Source organism: Antrostomus carolinensis, unplaced genomic scaffold (genome assembly GCF_000700745.2).
Source record: "Antrostomus carolinensis isolate BGI_N321 unplaced genomic scaffold, ASM70074v2 scaffold20316, whole genome shotgun sequence".
Taxonomy (NCBI): domain Eukaryota; kingdom Metazoa; phylum Chordata; class Aves; order Caprimulgiformes; family Caprimulgidae; genus Antrostomus; species Antrostomus carolinensis.
The window spans coordinates 7,475-35,453 of NW_010321424.1; the positions used below are offsets into that span (position 1 = coordinate 7,475).

Below are 27,979 nucleotides of genomic sequence, written 5' to 3' on the forward strand. Positions count from 1 at the left end.
AGGACTGGGTAAATTTGTAAGGTTAGTGAAGTTGATCTAATTAAGGTGTGCCAGGTTACTACTGTTCTGCAATGCATTTAGTTTATAACCTGAGGTCCTTCTTACGATACAAAATTGGTTGGTAAGGACGGTTCCTCTTTTCCAGGTTTCACTGGTTTCTTCTGGTGATACTACCTGCTGTTGGGGGTATACATCTTGGGTTTTTTTCTTGTGTTTTATTTAGGTTGCTGACACTGTGACTGCAGTTTACTTACAAGATACCAACCAAACACTAATATTTGGAGAAACACTTGGATAAATACAGTTCCTCACCCAGAATGCCTTTCAAAGCTGGATTAGAACTGACAGAATTGCAGAATATGACTGTCCCTGAAGATGATAACATCAGCAATGATTCAAATGATTTCACAGAAGTGGAAAATGGCCAGATAAATAGGTGAGTATTTTTCCACTGACACTGCCTGTGCTAAGAAACACTGTTTAAAAACAGCATTCTAATTTTCAGTATATGTCTTGAATTATTCATTACCAAGTCATGCTCCATTTGAAGATGTAATTTGAATTTCATATGTGACATCTGTTGGGCATAGGCTGCAACAGCAGATAAAGCAAACAGTGGCAATTTATTCATCATCTTGAATCTTTCAGATTAGTCTAATAAAATGCACAAACATAAAATGTAGCAAAAAAGTCAACATTTTGAAATGTCTGCTTGCACACCGTAAAGAAGTAATAATAATTAATACAGTTAGACCAATGGCGTAATTTGGGGCAAATTGCTTTGTTGACCTTTGATCTCTGATATGATAATCTTAACCTGCCTGGCCACCTCCATGCACCCAAGCTCCTGGGGATTTACAGTTGGTATTTTTGGCAGCAAATGTAGTCCTGGTCCATGTTGACAATTCAGCAAGGTAAAGTGGGCAGTGGCTGTCACTCCATGAGGCAGGGATGGCAAGAAGCCAGTAAAAGAGAGACATACTTAACTCATGTAGAATTTAAAAAATGCATCTGTTTATCCGTATTAGTGAAAATCATTATGTTTGTTTAAATTGGGCTGTAGGCTTTTCCTATCAGCTGTACAGTCATTTCAGAGAGCAGCATGTTCCACGTGAGAGCGGTTCTTCAGGCCTTCCTACCAGCCTCCAACAGGTGCTGAGCTGAGCAAAGACCTGCTCACAGACCCTGATTGCATTTTGTGAGCTGTAGAACAAGAAGCTGGTTTTTGATCAAACTTCCTGTTCAAATATTGCAGACCAAGGTGGAGCATGCCAGCTGGCCTGTTCCCGCGTGGGGATCCAGCCCTGCCCGGCACTGGTGCTGCTGGGAAGTTTCTGCCAGCAGATCATCCTGCTCCTTTACTGCTGGGCTGCCACAGCCTGTATTTATGGTCTTTAAAAACCTCTTCTCTTGCCCTTTCTTTCTTTTGGCAGGAGCATCTCTGGCTACCTAGAGAAACACACTTTATAATGTCAAAACAAAATCAGGAGTTGTTTTTTCTCAAGTGAGGGTAGAGTTCTGTGGCTCTCATGGCTGTGTAGGTGGATGGAGAACTTGGTGACAGGCATGGGAATAAGCACCCGATGCTAGCCATGGCATGCACGTAGCAATATGAGCCGGCTGTACCCTGGACTGAGCAGGGGGCCCTGGCTGGTAGCGTGGGCCAGTCCTCCCAGAAGGAGAGTGCCAGCCTTCTCCCCCTTTCCCTGGTCACCCACCCTGGGGCAGTCCTGGGGCAGCCATCAGCTGCGCTGTGTGACTGCACTGCAGCTGCACTGGTGAAGATTAGAGCTGGTCAGGAATTTTCTGATGCAACTGCTTTGATGGAAAGTGCCAAACTGAAACACAAACCACTTCTATTAAAAAAAAAAAAAAAAAAAAAGCAAGAAAAAAAACCCCTCCAACTTAGCCAAAACAAAACAGTTCTAGTATGAGCCTGCTTGCCTTCCTGCTGGCTCACTTCGTAAGGCAAGGAGCTCAGGGGCTGACAGGGGTAAATGCGCTCCAGGGAGCCTGCTGAGGATTTATACCCTTGAGAGGAGAAGGAGTGGCTGGACTGGGCTGGCTGCACCTCCCCAGCGTTTTGGCTGGTGCCACCAGTAACTGTTATGGGGAAAAACCCTGTTAGTGCTTTGTCTTTCGGTGAATGTTTATGGAGGGCATGGAAGGAGTGTGCTGTATGTGCCTGATCCTCAGTAGTCACAATGTGCTTTGTGGAGTTAGGGTGTAGTATGCATGGCAAGGTCTGGGTCTGATCCAGACTGCCTGCAAAGGGAAGAAGAAAAGTTAGGGGAGGAAAGAGCATCAGAAAACCAGAGACAGAATTTCTGATTACTGTTCTGATGCTTAGGGCACATGAACATATCCCACAATTTTCCTTTCCCTTCTGGATAACTTTTTTCCTCTGCGGAGCATCATTTGTTTGTGGGCTGTAGCCTGTTATGGTTGTCTGTTATCCCTCTGCTGGGGTGCCCGTTGGATAGCTACTTACTCCTGCATCTCATACCCATGTATTTTTCCCTATATATCCTGGTGTGTTCATGGTCCCCTCCATGTCTAAAACAGGAGTCTCATGACAGCTCGTGCTGACTGTGGCATCCAGCACAGCAGCATGTGTGCACTGGCGCAGCCTCATCAGTGTCCCCTGCGGCTCTGCCTGAGCCTCTCATGGCCACTGCCCCATGCAAGCGACTCCACACCAGTATGGTGATGAGCTGGCACACAGACCCTGCTCTGTACCCCGCAGTAAATGTGTCCTGAAAGGATGCAGTTCTTCCCTTTTCTATGGCTCTTTTCACAAATGCCTCATCTCTGTGGAATAAGAGGCTAATGGATGTATGGAAAAAATCATGTTGTGCTGCCTGGCATGAGGTGCGAGGCCTCATGAAACTCCAAAGTCCATCAAAATCACTGGGACTTTTTCTGTTGATTTCACTTGAGCTTTAGATTAGATCTGTAATTTTCAACTAACTAATTTTTGTTTTTTCAACCTGTTGATTTTGCATGCTTTAAACCTTTTTTCACTTTAAACCTTTTTTTTCTCCCAGTGCATAGTTTTTCAAGCTCAGTGTAGGGCAGAGTTTTTAAGGATCTTTGGGGGAAGGTACACCAGGGAGAAGCTGATTCCAGGTCTGGTTTTTTAAACCCCAAATATTTCTTGATCTTGGAAAAGAATTCTCTAGTTTTCTTTGGATTTCCAGCCTTTTCAGGGCCTAAATATGCATTTATATATGCAGTTGAATTGTTTGGAAGAGGCTGTATTGGGAGGGGTTTTTCTTTGTACATAGATGTTGAATTTCTTCTGGGAATGTCAATAAAGAGACTTGCATCAAATCCAGACATGGCTTTGGTGTCTTTTAGCTGTGTATCCTGGCTATAAAACTTTACCATCTCTGGACAAAACTGTAAAGCAGTATTTAGATGACCTACTCATTATCTGTAACTATCATGATGCTCTCAGGAAGCTCCTGGCTGAATGTCTGTCTTGGTTTAGAGCTACTAGTAAGTTATCAGCATTCCTTGTTCAGTTAACAAGGTTGTTAGTAGGTATACTCAGATCTGGTTCAAGTTTCATAGTATAAGCCAAACCAAGTTTTCTTCTGCGTTTCTTATTCCTGCTCACGCTGGAAATCTTTGCTGTTGCTGAAGCTAGAGCTCAGTTTAAGAGGCTGCCTAAGGATAAAGTTCCATCATCTCAGCAAACTAGCTTTCCCTAGCAAGTGTTTAAGGCATTGTGAAATATCACTTTAATTTAATTATGTTTATCTCTGAGACAACTAAATGGTTTTTAGCTAAATCTGCTTAGCCAAAATGGTTAGCACGGGGATATCAACTTAATCAAACATTTCTCATTTAAGTCCTTTAATAAATTAGATTTGGAAACCATAGTTAAACATGGTCCTTTTAAACCACTTTATCAATAAGACTAAATTTCTACTTTGCACTAAATCAAACCAGGAAAACAATTAGGTGAAGAAATTATTTCCAAGCCAGTCATGAGGCTTCATGCATTACAAGGACCAGGTGATTATTTTTTGGCCAGGATATTTTGTTAACACATCTGAAAAGTTTTGTGTAAGCTTCTCATACACGGCTGTGATGTAGGAAGCACAATTGGAAAGCAAAAACATGTCTTTTATGTCTTTTAATGATGAGTAAAGTGTTTGAAATGAAGACAACAAAGGGCGCAAACGGATTTCATGCTTGTCAGAGAGTCACAAGGCTTTGAGGGCACAGACAGTCCTACTGTGCATTTCCACAGCACCTGTCACAGTGGCCTGTAGTCCTCTGGAGGTCTGGGAGAGGCTGGATTAAACAGTCATTTCACTTTATTCATGTCATATTTATAAATGTCAAATACACAGCATTCTGTGACAACTAATAGCTCATTTTCTAAGGACATCTATTAAGCAGAGCAGATGCATGTCACGGTTTAACTAGAAATTCCAGTATTCCAACATACATTCCCTTTCATATGCTGTAGGGGAAAAAAACACCCTGAAATGGAAAAAAAGTTTGTAAAAAGCAAAATCTTTTTTGTATTAAATCCATTGGATTACCTTCCCCCTACTTTTTTTTTTTTTTTTTTTTTTTCCAATTTAGGTTTGGTAATAGATTCCATTTATGAAGAACTTAGGCTGTCACACAGTACATTTGCAGCACCTACCAAGCGTGGTCCTGAGGCAACCATCTTGTCTGGACTTGCAGATTAAGTTGCCTGCAATAGTAAATGCATCACAGCCTGGATCAGACAGACCCCACAGCCCCCACCACTGCATCACTGCTGAGCTGACAGGGCAAGCCGTCCTGGGGCTGGGAGGCAGGTGCTGGGAAGCACTCCGTAACAAAGCAGGGTGCAATGCTAGGTACCTTGTGATTTTGGAGCCTGGTAGCCACATTCCCATGTCTGACTTTGCCCTCCTGTACGCATCACACAGTATAAACAGAAAAAAATGTGCAGTATGGCGTGGTAAACATGGGGTAGATGAGGAGCTCAGCTTGTAATAGGAGATGAGAGGCTGGACAACAAGCCCAATCCATTTTAATGTAGGATTAACTCAAAATGAAGTACTTTGGATCAATTTATCAAATCAGACTCATATTCTTGAAGTCCCATCCAGAAGGAAATAATGTGTTTGTTGGCCACAGAAGATACCAGTTCTACAGAAGTTGTTTACTCTGTCAAAAATATTCTCATGGAAAGTCCCACAGTTGCTTTATATTCAAGCAATATTGCTCAAGTCTTGTCTTTATCATGGATTCATTCTTTAACAATAATTTTCAGTGAACTTTTATACCAGGTTGCAAAAATAATTGTATCTACATTTTTTAAATTTTTGTAATTATTAAGCAGGGACTGACTGTAGAGGGATGAGGAGAAGCGGGGGGAGCAGACTAGTGGCTAGTTATCATAACTCTGACAAAATCTAAAATGACACATGATCTCCATAAATGACAGAAGAAGGCAAAGTCCACAGATGTTCCCAGCAGCGCTTACAAATCCAAAAGAGACAAAACTCTTCTCTGTACTACTGCTTGTACAAATTGCCTGCGGGGTGTTTCAAGAGAGGGCTGGAATGTCTTTTTCAAACCATTCACACTCTGATGCCTGTGTTCAAGAGATGGGCTTTAAACAGACATGAAAAAAAAAAAAAGCACATGCTCAGAATTTATAGAAGACCAGGTTGAGATTTTATTCCATGAGTTTGAAATACCTACACAGTTAGCTTTGGAAAGTTAATTTTGGATCAGGCTAACTTCGAAGTGGTTGCTTTTCATTTCTTAATACAGTGGGGGATGTTCAACCATCAATTCCAACTGTGTTAGGGTTGGTAAACCTGGCACGGTGTCTATATTTTGCAGCAAATTAGTTGCTGAAGTTTGTATTTTAAAAAATTACAGAAGCAGCCTCTAGCTGTTTTTATTGATATAAATGAAATCAAAACAGACCAATGGGCAGGGGTCAAAGTTGCAACAAAACCAGTAAAAATACTGTGTGCATTTGCCAGCTATGTCCAGATTTAAGGGATAAACTCAAAATGTGTATGTAGTACACAAGATGTTAAAGACACAGGGCCCAGGGTGTCAGCTGTGGAAGCCAAGTCGGCAGGATTACAACTACATGACTTTGGCATACAATTAGAAGCTGTGTTGGCATGTATTGCTAGTAATTAGGCCACAACCGGGGTAGCGGGGAAGTTTGATAGAGCTCTGTCTTTATGAGCTCACAGTTATATTACCAGCCTGAATACCTTTGGATGTACTCAAATGATGCACAGTCTTGAGTCACAGTTTGAACTATATATCCCTGGCCAGTAGATGTTCCCAGCTGTGGGAAAGGACGAGTAGGGATGTTCTTTGTGTTCAGCATATTGTTTGTCAGGTTTAATTTAAGAAGAGCCACCTTAATTTATCTACAGCTGAAAGGGCCTCTGACACTTGGTGACAGCCCCTGCTTAGGTTTGTAACACGTACGATGGCTGTTACATTAGCCAGTGCAGCCTAAGAACCATCTGGGGATTAACGAAGATACCAGGAACTTAATTGTGCATAAACCTTCAAAAGATGAAAAGCTGAAAGAATGCTTTATACAAACTAAAATGTTTGATGAAGAGAGGATCTGGGAGAAAGTTGCAGCTCATCCAAATCAGAAGTGTCGTAAATCCCAAGGATACTGACACAGTGGCAGAAGGCAAATCTTGTTCTGGTGCCTGTAAGTTCCTAAATGTGGATATACTAAGGACACACAAGTAAAGAGTGCAGAGAAAGAAAAAGTGTTTATTCCATGTTTCCCTGAGCAGAAATGTTTAATTTTGCAGTATGATGAATTCAGTATTGAGTTTTGAAAGACACTGAAATGAAAATCTGGTAGCCTCGGACAGTGCACCACTAAAGCATGTTGCCTTGTTCGGGATAGTCTGGGCAATGCTGACTGTGTGCAGCACCTCTTCCTCCTCTTAACTCCAGCCTTACTAACCCTATGGTGGCAATTTAGGGTTTTGTAGGGTGCCACGCTGTCACCCAACACTAAGAGGACAGACAGGGTCTTATAGGGATCCTTGGCAGAATGATGACGCGCTAGATCGCAGTTAGAATTAAAGCTTTATTTTCTTAACAGGATGTTAGTATAGCACAGAACTTATGAGTAGAATGGCACAGGATTTCTACAAGCAGAATCAATGTACTACAATCTGTAAATAGCATAATACAGAATTTATAATACAACTTAACTTAAAATTTCTAATCACCTGGACCCTCTGCAGTTCAGGTAAAATCTTATTGCTGTATCAATATAACTATCATAATCAAGATTTGAAAATCATATAAAGGAATACGAGTTGCTCCCTCAGTCCTCGGAGGAAGCAGAGGATGGTGGGGGTGTCCCTGACCACCTGGGGGTCCCAGGTCTCAGTGTCCAGCTGCAGCTCCACTCCAAGTCCTCACTTAGGACTTGTAATGGCTTGATTTTATGGACAGTACTCTAGGTGCTGTTAGACTTCCCTCTTCTGCTTGGGAGTCATCACCATCATGTGGTGGGATCAGTGCTTGGGACCTTCAAGGCTGGTAAGGAGAGGAGTAATCGGTCTGATGCTCAAGAGTCTTGAGGCCGATACAGAGAGGAAGAAGAAATCGGTTTGGTTTGGCTACGTGGTTCACAGGACCTTCAGGGCCTGATAATGAGGGAAAGGAAATGAATACGTGACCCACTCAGTCACAGAGAATGGCTACTTGCCGTTAGTTGTGCTAACTACATGAACAGGGGTTGGGAGCCAGGGGTGCCAGTCTCACGCACCTCTGCAGGACACCTGGAGAAGTATCTCCTCTTAGTGTCTGTGCAGAAAAATTACTTTTCCATCTACAAAATCAGTGCTGTTGTTTTACTAAATCTCCTAAAAGACCATTCTGTATATGTACATTTATTCTGATCTTGTGCTAGTGTTACCTTTATCGATGCCCAGCGCATGCTGGTATCAGTGAAGCGTAATCTGGTTCATTAAATCGTTATGAGTTTAAGCTCTTTTCACATACAGTTTTTATACATAGCATATTTTTTATTCACATGCTGCTCATGGAATTAACATGTTCACATTTCCTAAACACTCTTGCTGGAAATAAATCCTCTGACTTTTTTCAGCAAATTTATTTCGGATCGAGAAAGCAGAAGAAGTCTCACAAACAGCCACCTGGAGAAGAAGAAATGTGATGAATATGTAAGTCGCTCTTGTTCTTTTCCCTGTCAAAATGAACTATATGTGGTGCATATGATGGTCCTTTAGACATGGTCTTCAAAAGTGCTGGGCACACACAATTAAAACTGAAATTCAGGTTCCAGTAGGAACTGCTTTTGCTCAGCACTTTAAAAAAACAAAAACAAAAGAAAAAAAAATAAGCATTCTTGTGGAGTTGAGGCAAGAGAATCCCTCTGGCCTATGTTAGGCAGGAAGTCCTGATGGGTCCTTATGGCCTTACAATATATAAATCATTTGCCTAACGTGTCTAACAGGTGTAGTGAAAGATGGGGTTTTAAATTGAAATTGTAGTATGAGTTGTGTATTCCCTGTACCATTTTTGCCAGTTTACAAAATCTGTAGGGCAGCAATCAGAGTGCAGCTGTGACAGGGTTCGGTGATGCTTTTTCCTCTTTCAAACCTTGCAGCTTTTATTAAGTCACTTCCATAGCAGTCGTTACTTATATCTGATATATCGCGAAATACGGAGTTTGAAGCATAGATACATTTCCCTGCTCTGTCCCAAACACATCTGTCTTTACTTCTCCAGATCCCAGGAACTACTTCGCTGGGGATGTCCGTCTTCAACCTCAGCAATGCAATTATGGGCAGTGGGATTTTGGGTCTCGCTTTTGCTTTGGCCAACACAGGAATTCTCCTTTTTCTGTAAGTATTCATGTGGTGAGTGTCTGATCCTCATACAGTTTCCCTCTGTTTAAAGAACATGTACACTGCCAGCAAGCAGAGGCATTTATAATCCATGTGAAATAAAGTACGGCATTCAAGGCTGAAAATGTTAGCTACAAGTGTCAGACATTATTTTTCAGTCAAATATTTTTGGAGGAAAAGCCACTACTTGTAATGCTAAAGCAAATTAAGTCCATGTTATTAACTACTGATCTGAGCCTCGCCAGGGATTTTTCCTATAGTCTGCTAGCTACACATACATCGGAAATACTCAGTAGTAATAGTTGCAGTGGGATAGTACCTAGTTCTTACATGTATGACAGGATCTCCAGGGCTTCCATCAAAGCATGATGTGATAGCTACTTTTTTTTTTTTTACAAGAAAAAGAATATTTATATTCCTTTATATGTTACGTATAGTGTTTTCATCTCACTCCCACAGTCCTTGAGAGCCAACATAAATATAGCCAAGATTTTAGTATAAAAAAGAGTTGAGGTAGAGTACTTAACTACAGCAAAAAAGAGGCATTTTGTAAAGGAAAATTTTCAAAATGAAACAGTGCCAGTGAATGAGTAAGACACAGTGTTATTCTGGATTGCAGTATGAGACATTTCATTGTGAAAAGTGATTGTTAAGAAATCATTTGGGAATTGTGTGCAGATTCCAGTGATAAATATTCATTGAGGGAAGAAATACAATAATTTACAGTCTTTGAGAACTGTTCAACACAGTTATTAAGTTTACAAATTACCCTAAAGAGGTAATTCATTTCTTGAATGCCAAATCTAAAAATGTAGAACTTTTGTTATTTTTAGGTTTTTGATAAATATATAATATGAGCCCTGCAAAGGGAAAGGCCAAAGTGGTACGTATAGCCATTTGTTCTGGGTTTTCGTGCCAGGATAGCTACATCCATGCAGCTATTTTACAATCTGCTGTGGTTGGGTAAAATCTGGGAATAATCCAAGGAGTTAATCCATTTACATTAAGAATGTACGAAGTCTCATAATTGTGTTCTCACTAAGCTAGGCTATAAAGTAGCTGGACCCTAATTTAGATCTTTCTTATGCAGAGAGACTGAGTTTATTTTATTTTTTCTGCTTTTTTTACCCAGTACTCTAACCTGTGTGTGATATTCCAATTGTGCTCTAACAAGCACCCCTCTGAGGGTACAGACTGGTGGTTGTGAAAATTGCTGTAATGAGAAAAAAAAGTTATCTCTCTCCAGCCATGTTACTTCTTCTGTGATAAAAGTGTTTCAACCAAGGAGCACTCTCAGTTTCTCCTTACTGCTTTATTTTTCTATAACCTTTTCTTCTTATTCTTTTAGCAGTTTTTCATGAGAGTTAAGTGATGTGTGAAATGTTTTTGCTCTAAAACATGTAAAAAGGCAGTTCCTTTTGAGTGAAGTAAATCAGATCAGTGATGTGAACACCACAGAAACTTCTAACAATGCTTGTCTTGGCCCAAGTAGTAGATCTGTACCACCATTGCATGAAAAACTGTCAAACCTGAATGTAGAGATTTTATACAGTAAATATCAGGATTATTCTCTACAGAATTAACTGTGTGGATTTAAAAGTGGATAATTGTTTTTGTTAGCTTTATAATGCCTTTAGATCTGTTGGCTTGGAGATAGACCAGCCCACTGAGATCAAAAGTAAGGAAGCTAGTAGGACCTAACTGACCAGGCTAGCAGAGCTTTCCCCTTTGGAGCCTGGAGATACAGGATCCTAATGTGGTGTCTGTAGTTATGCCTGAAAGTTGAACTGTTTTAAATGTTCTTTTATCATGCAATAATCTCAGAGTTAAACCTAGTCCATTAGTTTAATATTTTTTCTCACACTCTCATCCAGTGCATTTTTCCCATAAATTTATAGTTCTGCTGTCACTATCAGAGGCAGATCTTAGAGCCATTTCTGCTTTACAAGTGATTAAAGATAGAGTCCCAGCAGTAGTTTCATTGCTTTTTGCACGTGAGGAAGCACTTACATTCATTGCTCTTGAGTAAGCAGCACAGTTCTGGAAAGTTTCTAGGTTGCTTTATGCAGTATTGGCATGCACCATCTCTGAAAAGTAGAAGGCAGAGGTGGAAAAGTTAAAGGAGCGTTTTCAGTTCTAACAAAGCAGACTCAGCCTGATTTCCACTCTCACAGCTTTTACACTCCTGCCATGTGAAGTGTGCACTGCCATGCACACCTGGTTCAGTTCAGATCCTATATTCTTGGCATAAGACAAGTAAAACAAGCACAGCAATGAGAATATACTCTCACATCCTATTTGCGTAACTTTGTGCCATAGCCAAGTGCCATGCTTTCTAAGCAAAACGACTGAGGTGGGAACTCAGAGGATCTTAATCCCAGTATTGTTGATAATTACAGCCTAGATCATCATTTGGCATATGCAAAAGGGGAGAAAACCTCGCTGTAGAAAGATGACACAAAATTCTTGGGAAGTTAGAGATGGGCCAGGACACTTAGGGATGGCAGGAGCACTCGTTGCTGCCTGTGGTCTCATCGTGGAGAACCAGGACCAGAGTGGTGAATCATGTTGCAGAGACATACGAGCTGGCCAAATGCAAGGTGCCTTCAGCCTGCATTTAGCGTGGCACGGCACGTGATCTGAAAAGCCCTGCTGAGGCACAGGGGCTTGTTAGATGAGTTATAGAATAAGACTACAACTGAAGTTTCACACTGCTTTCTGCAGCCACATCTGCTAGGGTTGGCTCCAAGCAGTCACAAAGCTTCAGCCTAACTCCTCCAGAGGTTTAGGGCGGGCTGACAGACCAGCCCCTTAGGAGGCTGTACAGTGGCAAACCCCATGCCCTGCCATGCTCTTCTGCACCTGATACCTTATGGGGGTTCAGAGCTGGTCTGTGCAGCAGCATAAGGCAGGTGACTGCATGAGCCTCACAGGTCTTCTGGCCCCAAAGCCTGGGACACCACAGAGGGCTGGGGACAACATGTGTTTCAGCCAACTTGGTAATGTAGTAGCTGGAAGCAAAGAGCAGTGGCATTGGAGGAACAGTTCATTCTTCCCAGCACTGCATCTTCCCTGCCCTAAACTGTTCATTCTAGATTTCTGGAGGGAAGTGACTTTTGCATGTGCATAGCTACCAGCACTTCTTTAAAAGTAGGCAAAATAAAAAGTAGGGGAGTGCTTTTGGGACTGCAGTGCAAGCTCCCCTGCTTCTGTTTTGAATTTGTGCAGATCAAGTGGCATGGACATTTTCATTCCTTTCCAAGGGGTGGTTCTGGCATGAGTGTCCTTGTCCATACCACAGTCCTAACACAAACAAGTTTTTCATACAGCGCTAATGAAAATACCAAGTGTCTCTGTAAGAACCCTATGGGGAGCTAAGGACAACAGATCAGATAAATACCTGGCTGCTTGGGAGTGTTATTTTTACCGCTGCAAAGGCTCCATGAGCTCAGTGCCTGCAAAACGGGAGCTTTTAATATTAAAATAGACTTGATGCTGGCATGCAGAGCTGGAGCCATTCGAGGCTGGGAGTGAGTCAGCCCAGCAGCCGAGCACTGCGGCTGTGAGTACGGAGCACTGGGGCTGTCACCATACCTCCAGGCAGAGGGGCGTAGCAGCGCTGCAGGGACCATGGGCAGGAGCAGGGCTTAGCACATCTGTAAAAAACAGAGCTGAGTGACCTCAGCCAGTACAATATCCCTTCTCTTCTCCACCTCCCTGAGGAGCAACACCCTTTGGGCTGTACACTCTTTATGTTTCTCCCTGATCTTCTGACCCTAAGAAACTTGTGGGTCATTATTTGGCACTGAAGTATTTCTAGAATAAAATAATAAAAAAGTGGGAGTAGAAGGCTTCTCTTCCTGTTCTTTCTATGTATTCCTATGAAAAAGATGTGTTACCGCCTGTCTATGGCGGCAGCTTGTTTTCTGGTAAATTTTAGGCTTGTTTTTCTTGGTGTCCTGAGGGTAGTTGTCATAATAAAAAGAGGAATTGCCAACAGATTGTCTGAGTGCTCTTCACACACATCATGAAAACATCATCACGTCTTTGTGTGTCAGAGTGTTGGAGGGGAAGGCACACATGGTGCTTGGCTTAAAGACATAGAGCAATGAGCAAATGTGTTTTTATGCACTTAGCCCCCGGCACTGACTAATAATAATAATTTGTGCCAGCAAGTTCCCTACAGGTCATTACTTCCTGCAATTCTTCTACGTGAAGTCAAATTATGGATCACAGCAGACCAGGAGTGACACCAGTGAGGGAACACCAGTCACAGCCTGGACAAAGTATAAGCCCTTAATTTCTGCCTTTATTCCCAAGGGAAGCCAGTCAAGCCTTAACTTCCCTCCTCTCCCACCTCCTTGGGCACTGGAAGGCACATAAAAAGCCATTTGGGCACTCCTTTGGTAGCATATGAAACATGTCCTGGGAAAAGATGCTTCCATTTGGTATGGAAGTCTTTAAATAGAGGACTTGCCTTTGAAATTTTTACTCTGCTTCCAGAAAAAAAGCTTGAGAGTGGCTGAAGGCACATATCTGGCTCATCCCTGTTCTGATGAAATCTTAATTCCTATCTGAAAAGACATCTTTATTCTTACTTCTTTCAATATGAGGAGGTGTAACTCACTAACAGGCTGCGCTATGCAGCTCTGCCAAGTTTTACTTGATTGAATCCCTCTGCATGCAGGGTTTTCTACCTCCACGGTGGTGTGGTGGAACAGCAAAAAGCATGTGAAAATTGCATATATTTTTAGGGAAGTTTGCATTGTAAGAAGAGTATAAAAATTATCTCAGAGTCAACAGGAATATCACAGAATCACAGAATGTCAGGGATTGGAAGGGACCTCGAAAGATCATCTAGTCAAACCCCACTGCCAGAGCAGGATCACCTACAGTAGGTCACTCAGTAACATGTTCAGGTGGGTTTTGAATGTCTCCAGAGAAGGAAACTCCACAACCTCTCTGGGCAGCTTATTCCAGTGGTCTGCCACTCTCACAGTGAAAAAGTTTTTCTGTATGTTTACATGGAACCTCCTATGCTCCAGCTTGCACCCATTTCCCCTTGTCCTACCGTTGGAATTATGCCCTGAATATTGCAATGTTAGAGCTCAGCTTTTACAGTAAGCTTTATCTTCCATTCTTTTATAGGCTGCTTTTGGTTTCAGTGACGCTGCTGTCTATTTATTCAATATATCTCCTGTTGGTGTGTTCAAAGGAAACAGGTAATTTAAGATATTGTTATACCATTTCGGTAGAAATGTAAAGAGCAAAAGGTGAAAAGTGCTCAAAGAAGGCCAAGTGCTTTGTGTAAGATGGGGTTTCTATCACTTTGCTGACACAATAGAAAGGTCTAACATATTTTGAGTTAGAAGCCCAGAATTAACAAGAATTTATGTCATGGCAATGGAGAAAAGCACCTGATCATCACTATAGAGAAGAACTTAAAACAAAAGCTGAATTCTGCTGCCATTAAATGTTGTTTCAGTGAGCTAGAAGGAACAGCTCATATAGATTCTTTGCATTTCAAAACCAATTGCAAATGAAATATAATGAATCTTTGCCTGTGGTGAAGCTTACCTGGAAATATAGTTTGTCTTTAGTGGTTAGTGTGAAATTCCTGATAGCCTTTGTGGTGTTTTAGGAGGTTTCCTAGAATAAAATAAAAGGGAACAGTTCCTTCACAGAGAGAAGTGTATCTGTAAGCAAAATATATTCTAAACACAGAAGTTACCTACAGTATTAAATGTCATTGTGGTCTGAAGTCCAAGGTCTCTTTCCTTAGGTAACAATCTCTGAAGCCAGATTTTTAAAATTACCTGTGTGCAAGAACACCATAATATTTTAATATATGATTTGGACACACATGTTATAGCATGTATAATGGCAACAACTGCCTGTTTAAATTAGGTATGTATGCCCAATTGTGGACATATTTGTGCCCTGTTAGTTCCCAGAATCTAAGCCCTGGTTTCTATGCTGCTGGTACATTCAAGCTCAAACTTATTGTTTATACAAGCTTCAAAGCAGAAATGTCAGCTATAAGGAAATATAGAGAAAACCAAACAATGGGATTGATTTTAAAAATCATCTGTACCCTGTAACATCTGCAATATTTCTTTTTTTCATGTATCTCACTATCTTCACAATGTCCAGTCTTTTTCTCAGCCTAAATCACAGCCAAGGAAAAAATCTTTTAATAGAAACACAAGCCAATTAACAGAAGAGTTTCTCAAACTCAATAGATATTTAAAAAGAAGTTATAGCTATAATTTACAACTTCCCCATTTTTATCAAAAACAGGTCACACTGAGAATTCACAAGTTAAGGCTCGGTCATTAGAAATTGTAAATCAACCTGTAAACCAGTGGCTGGTTTGGATCATTTGGATCATTTAGTCAAAGCAAGCGAAATCGCAGAATCGTGGCACTGTGTCTGCTGTGGCCAGGCTGCCAGCGCTGACTTGTGGATCCTGCTGCAGTGGGTTTTGTCTGAAGAGGAGGCTTTCTACGTCATCCTGGATACCAGAACTTAACGTGTCACTAGGGGTGTAGACAGACTCATTAAAGGGATGTAATAGCCTCATTAAGAGCTTCAATTCCAAAAGCGACTGGTAGCCAACGATAACATTTATAGACGTCAAGAAAACATTCCTACATAAGTTTCAGCTCTAGTAATTCCAAGAGAGCTCTCTCTTTACTTGCAAAGGGCAGATATGGCTGCAGAGATGGGCAGTTAGCTGAAAAGGAATCCTAAGTGTTTCAACTGAACAGTTTTCACTGGCGCATTTGTTACTTTTCTCCTCCTTTCTTTTCATGCAGGCTGCATGGTGTATGAAAAGCTGGGTGAGCAGGTCTTTGGTACCCCAGGGAAAATGATTGTCTTTGGATCTACATCTCTCCAGAACGTTGGAGGTAAAGGAGATGAGGGCTGTTGAAAAACAAACCCATGTTATAAACAATATCTTAATAATGTTGCAGCTACCAACCAATCAGGTTCCTCCTCCTCTTAGTGACATTTTGCAGTCTTCATGTTTCTCAATATAGTTGTGGCTAACACTTCGCATGCAGCTCTTTCGAAGAGCTGTATTACTGAATGATCAGTAGTTTATCAGTAGTTTAGAATTATAGTTCAAGGTCTTTTATCATCAGAGGCTGATGTGTGAAAAGGTGCTTCTCTGTACTTATTCCACAAAATATCTTATCCATTTTCTAAACTGACTTTCTTCTTCCTCCAGCAATGTTGAGCTATCTCTTCATAGTAAAAAATGAGCTGCCTTCTGCCATAAAGTTTCTAATGGGAAAAGAAGAATCTTTTTCGTAAGTTGAATTCATTTGGAGATTATAGAATTTAATATTATGTAGATAAATTTAAGCATGTTTATAAAAGCTCTTAGGTATTGGATAGTTTTTAGGTTTGTCAAAGTAGATTTTCACAGGGATATCTCAGGGGGTTAATAAAAACCACAACAACTTTGGGAAGGAAAAGATGATGTATAGGAAATGAAAGGTTAAGTCATCCGTAGTTACTCTCTTTGCACACCAGATTTTCACAAAGAATTGTGATTTATACAAACCTCCTATAATAGGATCCAGTCTTTCAAAGTATTAGGCAATACTTGAAGATATTGGGAACAATGCAAGATATTACCTATTTCTCTGCATTCTTAGCACCTTTCAGGATTTTGCCCCTGAAGCACTGTTCATAGTATAAAGTTCTTCAATACTAGTATATGACAACAGCAGAATGTTCTACTTAAATTTCTGCCACTTGTCACTCCTTGCCATTTACCAGCTTCTTTAATAGCAGGGTGGTATTTCCTTACAGTGGTAAATATCCTTTGCATTGGGTTATATGGTGTGCTGTATGTAGTGCATGAGAAGAAGGTAGAGATCCCTTTCCTCAGGCTTTCATACTAAATTGGACCAAGCAGTGGAAATAGGTCATATAGAACATCACTAACACTATCCCTTCTCCCCTTTCTTGCTTTCCAGCAGGATTCAAAGCACTTCGCTAGAAGGAGGTACAGCCTTGGGCTGGCTAGTGCATGCCAGCCCACAGAAGCCTGGTTTGCCACTCCAGGCATGTGCCAGGTGGTTTAGAAAACAAATTGTGGTGGCTCCCCTTGCCCCACTGTGCTGTATGTGTGGCCTTTTGCATGATCTTTCCTTGTCCTGGCAGGGTGGCTTTTATCAGGTTACAGATGATGGAGTTTGCCTCTCAGTCCCGCTCACTGAACTCAGCAGTAGGGTCATATTTCGCCTAGTGACTATGAAAATCCACCACATCTGAGTCAGAGCAGTGCCATGTTTTAAGGGCTAGATACTTAATGACTCTCCAAAATTCAGATGTGGTCCCCATCTCTCCTTTTGTAGGAGCTTGTAGGGTAAGAAGACCAAAGATAGTTCTGTAAGTGCAGCAGTCAAAGAGGATGACTGAGTGTGAGGAAAATCAGAAAACCAGAGAAGGTTTAAGGTGTGTTCATGGAGGGTTTGTTTTTTTTAATGTTTTATACAGGGCATGGTACGTGGATGGGCGGATTCTTGTTGTCACAGTGACGTTTGGTATAATCCTCCCTTTATGTCTCCTTAAGAACTTAGGTAAGATGCAAATGCCATTGTGGGAATAAAATAGAGGAGCACAGACCTCATGCTGCTGACAGCCAGACTGGCAACTCGACTATTAAAAAAACATAAAGTGCTCTCATTGTAATCTAAGCAGTCTCCCTGGTCCAGGAATAAGCTGTGTTTTGAGCATTTTGGAACAAGTAGGCCTAAATTGTTACAGTGGTTGAACTCAGTATAAACCTGCTTCATCCATACAATTGTGGAAACTGATTTTTAAAAGTATAGTTAGGAAGATCTTCGTTTCATAAGATAATTCTATTTTATATATAACCTGTAAATATAAATTCACAAATTGTGAGATTACAAAAAATATATTTTCTATGAGCATCAGAATTTTTAGTGGTGAATTGAATTGGAGATATTGGACTTTAAAGAAAGATGTGTATATAGGATTGCATTTTCAAATGTGTTTGAGTTCACAGAAATGCCATTAGGTACACAAAGTATTTTTTGAAACTGTGTAAAAAGTTTTGTCACTGAAGTTTTGTTGAGATCTTCCTTTTGAGAAAATAACCCATACTCAGCTGACATGGCTCTTATCAGGGAATCTGGGTCACGTTCTGATTGCAGTTGCACATTTTCAGGCTTGTTTCAATGATCACAGCCCCTTTCAAAAGTAAAATTATTTAAAGTGGCATAAAGGTGACTCTCGGGAGGTCAAACCAGTCAGGGCAAAGCTCAGGTTTGTCTGAAAGCCAAGAAGCTTGCAACATGGGAGACTCCCACACCAACAGGACATGCTTTTGTCCTGCCCAGAAGCTCACGATACATATTAAATGTATAATACATTTACACTTTTCATGAAGCAGCAAAAAGAAGTAAAAACCAAGGTACGGCTAATAAAATAATTTTGTATGAGATTTCATTTTAATTTATTTCAGGGTATCTTGGCTATACCAGTGGATTTTCATTAAGCTGCATGGTATTTTTTCTGATAGTGGTAAGTTCAGCTTATTTTCTTTGTTGGATGAGAGTTACTTGATAGGATATTCACAATTTCTCTGATGTTTTAATTTGATTTTTATTATTATTTTTAACAATGAGCCGTCTTCCACTCTTATTCTAGGTTATTTACAAGAAGTTTCAAATTCCCTGTGGTGGATCGGAACTAAATGCAACATCATCTATCCTATCAAATAGCTCAGCACATGAACATATGTGTAAGCCAAAGTATGTTATCTTTAATTCCAAGGTATGTTTCTTCTTATAATACTTATTTTTAATTCACATAATATATGTACCTACACACCGTGTTCTTAATCCAGTCAGTACCACTTAGGGCTTGATTCTCCATGCTTCCACCCCTGCTTCAATGGTGAATGCACAATGGGTCTCCTTGCCCAGTCTTATGGAGATGCCGTGTTGAATGGACCTCTTTGCGGTCTTGCTCTGCCCCAGTAGTAGGTGAACTAAGGCTGTGAGCTTGAGCTACCACCGGACAACAAATGCTTTCTTTGGGAGAGTTTTCCTTTCCACTGCTTCTTACTATCCGTGCTCCAACTGTGCCTTTAGGCTGTAGTTCAGCAGAGGCTGAGTCAGCCATTCCTGCATCCAAAGTCCAGAAGTAATCCCTCTGTCCTGCACACAAACCACTTCTTTGTGAGAGGGTACATGTTTCTGTAGCCATATGGTGAACTGGATCGGGAAAAGGATACAGTTGAAAGCTAATCCAGCAAAAATTTAATTGCCTTTCAGCTGGATGCTTTCCTCCATCGCCACACAGCTGCAGGAAAAGTTGTGCCAAGAGAATGCAAAACAGCAACTGGCTGCTCCTGTCAGCTGTGCTGGGGCGAGTGCTTGTTAAACAGCACCTTACCCAGCAGGGCAGGGTCCTTGGGGTGTCTCAGTCACAGTCATAGGGAATGCACACGTATAGCATATGTGTGAAAAAATTAAATTTTTAAAAATTTGTCCTACCGAAGAAGCCAGTTCGAGCACTTTAGCTGGGGGTAGGCATCAGCCCAGATCTGGTGTGACGGACTAAGAATTAGTTAACTTGGTGTGCGACAGCACCTTAGGTGTCGGTATATTTTAGATAGCATTGAAGGGCAGTCTTCTCCTACAGAAAAGGTCAGCATTTGCCTCAGAGTCAATGGAGGCACATCAGAAGGATCAGTCTATATGAATGAAGCACACTGGAGCTGAACTCTAGAGATTCACACTTGAGGCCATTAGTTAGACAATCAATTTAGTGACTTTGGTGTGTGAGAGGACAGACAGTTCCACAGAGGATGGCTGAGGTTGGCAGGGACCTCTGGAGGTCATCTGCATCTGCTCAAGCTGGGCCACCTACAGCCAACTGCCCAGCACCATGTCCAGGCAACTTCAGAGATTCCACAACAGTAGCATGCCGTGGGTGGGGGAGAGGAGACAGCACAGATGCGGGTGAGGAAGGGCCACTGGAAAGCAGCCAGTGTATTTACTGAATCTGTCGGGCCTGGGCATACCTCAGGATGGCTTCTGTGGGAAGGGGATGCTTGTGGCCAGTGCAAACAGACCTCAGAGGGCCGGGGAGAGCCACATGTAGGGATGGACTCATTTTGTCCTTGCAGGAGGGCCTGTTTTTGTGTGATCTCTGCTCATACCCATTCCCTGGGGAGAATGGAAGTGCTTAGGTGCTGAGATCATTTATGAAGCTTGGCTGTACGCTGAGGACTGAAACCCACTCAGGTTTTTGATGGAGAAGGGGGTGAGGTTACCCCCTGGAGGCCTCCTGTGCTTCCTGGTGACATAACAGTCTCTCTCTCTCCCCAAGGAAAAGCATGATCTCTCCACAGCCCTCCTAGCCCTTTTGTTGGCCTGGGAAAGGAAGGGACTCAGTCTGGTACCTTGAAATATCCATTTATTTGTAAGTTCTGCATTCCTCTTCTCTTTTCTTACAGTCTGGATATGGGCTTCCTCTTCAAGACTTCAGCCTTAGCACCACGGGTGCGCACCCCTCTCCATGCCAAGGCAGGGTAGCGTAGCGGTGACCCACCATATGTCCCTTTTACGTGTCACAGCGTGCTAGTAATGGTGGCAGTAGCTGGGCAGGGAAACCCATCCCAGGGAGCAAAACCAGCAGCCTTGTGGCATCCAGGACTGCACTCTGTGAGCAGAGTCAGGACTGTGGTTGCGTGACCAACATGAAGGCTTTGTCCTCCCATTAAAAGAGTGCTGCTCTCCATATTTCATTAAATACGCATTGATTGACAGGTCTTCTGTTTTCTCTGAAGGCTCTCAACATTTGGTTGAAGAGTCCAGAGAGTCAGGATCTGAGGTAGTTGAACACGGATCATTTATTCGCATTGCTGGGGGAAATACTTCTTCTTAACTTATTTTCTGAAATTCTTTCCAAACAGACTGTGTATGCTTTGCCCACCATTGCTTTTGCATTTGTTTGCCACCCGTCAGTCCTCCCGATTTACAGCGAACTTAAAGAGTAAGCCTTTCTCTTTTATTTTTTTTCTAGTTAATTGTTTTGAACCACTTTGCATGGAAAGTGTCAGCGCAGAGGTGCTCTGAGTCATTCGTGCCATTTAGAGTTGTGCTTTAATAACACCCACAAGCCAATGAGCGTGGCTGTCAGCTGGGAAATCTGGCCTCCCAGGCGTGCTGCTGGGGCCGGGGTGAGGGAGGTTGAGGATAATGCAATACTTTGGGAGTTTTCTCTGGAAGTGCACAGCAGCCTGGGGAGAGCCAAGTTGTGCCGGTTGTTATTTGGCACAGGAGAGCGGCGTGTGTTCAGCTAACAGTGTTTGTTCCAGTGCAACTAAAAATCTGTTGCAGTACCAGGAAAAAAAAGTATTTTCAGGCTTGCCTGTACTAAAAGATCTTTGCCAGTACAGTTGTCTCTCTGACACTTCCAGCTGGGCAGGGCTGTGGGGACCTGGAGACCAGCCCTGCTGCGACATTGCTGACGGCCCCAGGGGCTGCAACGGGGTCCTGGGCCATGGAGGGGGCCCCAGGGAAGACGTTGTCGTCAGTCAGACCCATGGGTGCCCTCAGGTCCCAGCCACTTGCTGGGTGCTTTGAGTTTCACGGGACACCAGCAGGTTCCCGGGTGCCTATTTAGGGCATCCCTGTGTGGGTTTAAAAGTCCAAGTTCAGGTACTGAAGTGTGAACACTTCAGAACAAATATCTAAAAATGAAACGTTGACACAACCTATTTTACAGGTCTACAGTGGCCTGCATACATTCATTATTTTCTACCCGTGGGGACACAAATGTCTTGCAAACATTCAGAATGTTTTTTTCCTGTGTATAATTTTACTCTTCCTTTATTTTTCCCTTTTAATTTAATTACTGAAGTATTTAAGGGCTGTCACTCTCCACTTGACTTCACCCTTCACTCTATTTAGGCAAGTATAACCGGGTAGCAGAGCTGCAGGGCAGACCCACCATTTCTTGACTTAAGCCCTGTGTAGAGTGCCTTTCCCCAGTCCTTCTCTTCCCTGTGCAGCTGTCAATTTTAAATGAAAATGCATTCATGAGTCTCCCCAGAATTACAATGTTTATGCAAAGACTTAATACATTTTTAAACAGCTATTGAAAAATCCAGCCCAACCATTTTTATGTGTTGTTTTTTTTTTCTGCAGCCGTTCACAGAAAAAAATGCAGTTGGTTTCAAATATCTCTTTTTTTGCCATGTTTGTGATGTACTTTATGACTGCCATATTTGGCTATTTGACTTTCTATGGTAAGTATGCAGTTCTTTACTAATCAAAGTAGAAAGGGAATACATGTGAAATTACTACCTTATCCCAGCTAGAAAGAAAAGTCTGATCCACCTATATTAAAATACATTTTCAAATAATTTTCCTTAAAGTTTTCATACTGAAGGTACAAATCTTTTCCTCCTTTTCCCCTGTGGAAGAAAAGCACAAGTGAAAGTAGTACTTGCAAAAGGCATATTCAAAATAGGAGGGAGAGAGTTGTTTAACAGAATTGGGAATTAGCTGGGCCCCACTAAGATTTTCCTTCCAAGATCCTCACTTGAATGTTGTATGCATTGGTAATGACTGAAGTGTGCATATCTGCATTAAATGGGACAGATTTTAGAGCAGGTCCTTGGAAAAGAGTATCAAATCAGCCATCACAGGTTTTTCATTTTCTTATTGACACTTTCATCATAGAGGTGAAGGACCAAATGTTTTCCTGTATCCCTAGAGCTGACCCCTTCAGGTCTTGGTTAAATAAACTGGCAGTGAAGGTGGGGAAGCTTTGAGTGTTGTCCTAGCTCAGCCACCAAAGGATGGTTGTTGCGCTGTTTGATGCTTGCACCCTGTCTCTTCATCAATTCACTTAGAGAAACAAACAAAAAAATTATGTTGCTTTACTACAAGATACAACATGTGTGCCCTAAAGACACAATTATTAGGTAAAGTAGGATAAAATATGAATGTTGCCCAGGAAGCTACTTCCATGTTCCAGTATAAAGGGAACGTTGAAAAATAGTGTCACTTTCCATGGATCATTAAGGGGTTACAAGACAGATGACAAAATTAATGTTTGCCTTTTACTTCACAGTCACCAAAGGGTCATCAGTCTTCTCCATCCTATTCCAAGTGACCTTTTTGTTACAGTCTCCTCATTCATGACACCATTCCTTGTGAGACACATATTGCAAGAGAAAGAAAATAAGTAAATATGAAATGTGGCTTTTTTTTTTTCTAAAAGTGTACCTATCTCATATTTGTTTTCTCAGCCTCTCATTCTGATTATGAGGCCTTAAGTCTGCATGTGTTGAAGTAACTTGAGGTCATCTATTTTAATTTTCCCAAAAAAACCCTGCAAATACACTGCAAGTAACAACAGCAACAGCTGTTCTCATCCAACTGCTCCCGTCTAACACAGTTTCATAGAAATGCATCAAATTAGCAGCCCCAGGGAGCAAGTGGGTGTAAATCAGCATGGACCCCTTCGCTTTGGCAGGGAGGAGATTCTGATGTGATTGCACCAGGGATCTGAGGAGGCAGATCCGTGGCACTCCTCTCTGGGAATCTCCCACGCCCCTCAAGGACGAGGGTCTGGAGTCCATGGAGGAGGTAGGGGCTGCGTCCTTCTGGCCCTTCCGAGGGGGAACAGCGGAGGAATCCCTGGGGTGTCATGTGCCTCTCCCCACGTCAGGCATCCCTGCCTCCCAGCGCCAAGAGCCCACGGGTAGAAGCTGTGCGGCTCAACTGGGGCTTCTGCGAGGGTCAGTGCCATGAGAGGCAACAAAAAAGACACTGAGGGAATACACAATTCCTCCACTTTGATCCTTCTTCACCTTGAGACTGACAAGACCTTATCTTTCATACGTTCACTTACAGTTTTCTAACCTTCTTCTCTACCCTAACTTGGGTAAGAACAGCATTTTTATTGTGGCCATTGCTTCTTTACTCCAATAGTACTTGTCTGTTTGCTGTGTTCTCAAAAGTGTTGCAGTGATGACTATATTTACATTGCAGAATTACAGAAAAGAGGTGTTTTTCTTCCCCTGAAAGGTCACACTGTGGTTGGGCTCTGTGGTGTATCTAGCTGAAAGGAAAACAGACCTTCAACTGTAAGCCTTGCCCTTCACTTCCTACCTGGCTGCAGTCCGTGAGCGGTACAGAAGTTGCAGTCTGTGCTTGCAGGAGCAGAGTAAGCTCTGTGTCGTAGAAGCTGTGCATGTGCCCGGCTTGAAAACCCCACACCTAAACTGCAGGGAGGTGGGAGAGCGTTTTCTTTCTCCTGGTGGGGATTCAAACACTGCATAGGTGATGTTGACCTGTGGTCTCTCCCCAGAAGGGCGTCCTGGGGGGAGTGCAGGCATTTCACTGCAGGACAGATCTCTCTGCCTACAGGAATACATGAGGTTTTACCAAGTGCCAAAGATTTTAACTAGATGTGGCCACCAAGTTCCCTTCAAGGACTTTGGTTTAAGAGCTGTTATGTTTTATTACCAGCTTTCTAAGATTAGCAGGCAGAAACAAAACATGAGCCTAAAAAGGGGCAGCATGCATGTTTTGTGGCATGTTTAACAGCCACCCCCTTAGGTTACTGCTCCTAGATATTTAAAAGTTAAAGAGCAAACACATTGGTCCCTCAGCAACTTGGTTTTCCTGTTGGTTAGCACACGCAGACCCACTCTGCACTATTTATCACAGCTTCAAGGAAACATTTTTGCAGGAGGTTGCATTAAAATATTACCAGCACCTCCTCATTAGGCACTCCCCGCGATTTGTCTTGGCTGCTGGGGCTGCTGGCTGGTGCAGGGCCGAGCTGCAGGCACTGCTGGGGGGTGGCAGGTTCAAAAGAAAAAACCATCAGGGCAGCCCTTGGAGGAGCTGCCCAGGGATTTGAGTGCAAATGTCAGAGCGTCCCGCTGAGAGCTGACCCGAGATAGGCTTTGTTCATGGTTGAGAACAGGAGCACTGCTTTTTGCTGAAGTTTATTTGCGGTTTAGAGGAATTTAGCTCAAAACCTTGTAGTTTATATTAAGTTCAGCCGTTGCAGTGCATGTGGTTATTTTTATATCATTTGAAACTTAAAAAAAAAAAAAAAAAAAAAAAAAAAAAGCCCACTGAACCAATTAGAAATAGCTTATTTTACTCTACTTATTTTTTTTATATATGTAAGCAAGCTTTCATATATGTCTCACTGTTGTCTTTCCTACAGTGAAAATTACCTTAGACCTAGGCATGTGCTGTCTTGACTTAGGATGCATTCCTAAATCAGGCCTCCAAAGGATTAATCTGGAATAATGGAATCATTAGGATTTGGTTTAAAGTGCTGTTTTAACTCAAGAATGTTTCATGCCATACTCTTTTGTTTGCAGATAAATCACTTGTTGTTCAAGAAGGCTGTTGTTAAGCAATGATTTTTGTGAACAGATTGCCCATTTGCTGGAACACTTATCTTATTGTCTTTTCCACAGACGATGTGCAGTCAGATCTGCTTCACAAGTACCAGAGCAAAGATGACATCCTCATCCTGACTGTGCGCTTGGCTGTGATCGTTGCGGTGATACTTACAGTGCCAGTGTTGTTTTTCACTGTAAGTAAAAAGTTCCACACAGTTTGGAGGTTGGTAACAGCTGTGCATGGCATGTTTCTTCAAACTGCAGTGCAGCAGTTCCTGAGACAGAGATGTTGCAGCTACAAAAAAAGCTTGAGCTTGGATCGGTGTTTTCCCACACCAGGCTTCCACTAACTTCTGGAGAAGTTCTCCCTGCAGGAAATAAATTAATCACTTTTGGTCTTAAATCTGTTTTAAACTGGATCCACAGGGGCCTTCTCTTACTTCACAAGACTTCACTGGAGCAGGCTCAGAGGTGAAGTTCATTTTTAAGTGCAGAAGGACCCCAAAAGGCGTGGCAGAAAGGGAAGACTATCCTACTGCAGATGCATGTATACCAACAGTTTTGAAATACCAAATTAATTTTAAGGTTTATTTCCAAAGGCATAACATCAGAGACCCCAACATTTCTGACAGATCTAAGCAGTGCTTGTTGCATGAAGAACAGGTTAGAATAAACATAGGAAGCTTTGAATTGGCTTATTTACTATTCCTGACAGAGAACTCTCTCTCTCTCTCTTCCTACAGGTGCGTTCATCATTATTTGAGCTGGCTAGAAAAACAAAATTTGACTTATGCCGTCATGTTTTGGTTACTGTTGTTCTTTTGATTATCATCAACCTGTTAGTCATTTTTATCCCAACCATGAAGGATATTTTCGGAGTTGTAGGTACAGTATCCTGATTTTGTACTACTAATAAAAGACTTGCTAATCAGCAACATAATAATTAGCTGTTGCTGACAGCTAACAAAACTCATTTATTTGAATTTTGCAGGGGTCACTTCTGCCAATATGCTGATTTTCATTCTTCCTTCATCATTGTATTTAAAAATTACACAGCAGGATGGATCCAAGTTGACTCAGAGGATTTGGGTATGCATTCCTTTCCCATCAGTGCAATGCTTTCTTCTTGTCACTCCTTATAATGTGCTAGATGCAAAGCGTACCTAATCTGAACATATGTGTGAGCTTCTTTAGGTTGCTTTCCCTCCTTGCTCCAGTCAGTTGGCAGCCGCGCTTGCCCCTCTCCCTTGCTTACGCTGGGGGTCTCTCAGTGGAAGGGCCGTACCACGCAGGGCACCTTGTGTTATTGGGGGCCCTTTCTGTGGGGTGAGGGGCTCTTCCCCTGGCTGGCCAGCGGCAGCTTTGCGGCAGCTGTAGATGTCGGGATGGTGCAGGTGCCCTTCCAGCCCCCTTCCGCAGCCCTTTCAGACCGGTAAGGTTTCTCTGTTTCAGCATGTTGATTCAGAAAGTGTGCAATGCACTCCATTTGTGGTATTCCTCGTTGCTTTAATGGACACAATTCAGATTTAGGGTGCTTCCACCAGAAGCAGCCAGCTAAAATGTTAGCCCTTTGGCATGCATGATCAGATGGGAATGGGCCTTGTAAAGATTTCCTATAAGCCCCAGAAAGAGCTACAGCTGAAAAAACACAACAATCCTGTGTATTTCCAGTCTAACGGGGCATGCACTGGAAGCATTGTAAGGTCAGACCTTCTTTCTCTGAGCAGACAGGCAGGAAACCCATGTTTCACTTGTGGCTCCATCCACAGACCCCAGGACAAAAGGGCTGAGCTTCGATGGAAACATCAAGATGGGAAGAGTATACTTTTTTCTGCGAGACTTTGAAAAGAGCAGAGCAAATTGGTTCTAAAAACAGACTCATTTAATCCTCTTTAGGAATGATTGGTGTTTTAAGAAGTGAATTGAAAGCAGAAAAAAATTGGTTTTGGTGTTCAGTGAGTAATTATTAATGATGCTAATCTGTTTAATTATCTATGGGTCTTGTCTTTACTAGAAGTGCTATCCCATTTTAGCTCATAACTTTGATACATCACCCTGTAAATCTGCTTAAGAGGAGAAGTTAACATACTTGAATTAATTGTCTTTTTTTTTTATTCATTAATTTTCTCTTCTTTTTGTTCCAGGCTTCTCTTTTCTTGGCCCTGGGGATAATGTTTTCCTTAGTGAGCATTCCCTTAGTCATCTATGACTGGGTACAATCGGGAGGCAGTGCTGAAGGCCACTGAAGTTCACCTCCTTCTGAAAAGAAGACACCCCTGTTCGCTACACACCAAAATCGCAACCATCCGCTCTGTTATCTATTCCATCTTTTGTGAGTTTACTCAAATCAAATCCAAATAATGATTAACCAGTAGTGAAAATACTGTTATGGGTGTATTTTCTTGCAGAAAACAGACCCATTTTTCCAACAGGCATATCACTCTGTCCCCTGATACTGAGTTATTGTATGAGCCTAACGTCTGTGTTAAATGTCTGTGAGACTACATGGAGCGTTGCTTACAGGAATTCATACAATTAACTTGTTTCCCTTCTTCCACCCATGAATTGCATTGTTCTGTTATTATCCTTAGCCCTTCAACCATAAGCTCTGCTCCTTTGGGGCAGCAGCGCCTGTTGTTATCAATCCCAA

At 42.1% G+C, this 27,979-nt stretch overlaps 1 protein-coding gene across 1 annotated transcript; it reads left to right on the forward strand.

Moving 5' to 3' along the window:
• The first annotated feature begins 317 nt into the window (after window positions 1-317).
• SLC38A1 (solute carrier family 38 member 1) lies at window positions 318-27,847 on the forward strand. The gene is made up of 15 exons (XM_010169934.1): window positions 318-436; window positions 8,135-8,210; window positions 8,779-8,894; window positions 14,046-14,119; window positions 15,716-15,808; window positions 16,132-16,213; window positions 17,412-17,494; window positions 18,403-18,461; window positions 18,588-18,713; window positions 20,863-20,942; window positions 22,100-22,200; window positions 25,405-25,523; window positions 26,073-26,214; window positions 26,321-26,418; window positions 27,474-27,847. Exons 1-15 carry the CDS (start codon window positions 318-320, stop codon window positions 27,573-27,575), a joined length of 1,470 nt encoding a protein of 489 aa, XP_010168236.1. The 3' UTR covers window positions 27,576-27,847.
• Window positions 27,848-27,979: the final 132 nt, after the last annotated feature.

Excerpts from the sequence above, each read along its gene's own strand:
- SLC38A1 (XM_010169934.1), top strand. The coding sequence starts at position 318 with ATGCCTTTCAAAGCTGGATTAGAACTGACAGAATTGCAGAATATGACT. Across the intron at positions 15,809-16,131 it reads ATCTCTCCAGAACGTTGGAG|CAATGTTGAGCTATCTCTTC; the intron begins GTAAAGGAGATG and ends TTCTTCCTCCAG. Across the intron at positions 26,215-26,320 it reads GGATATTTTCGGAGTTGTAG|GGGTCACTTCTGCCAATATG; the intron begins GTACAGTATCCT and ends TGAATTTTGCAG.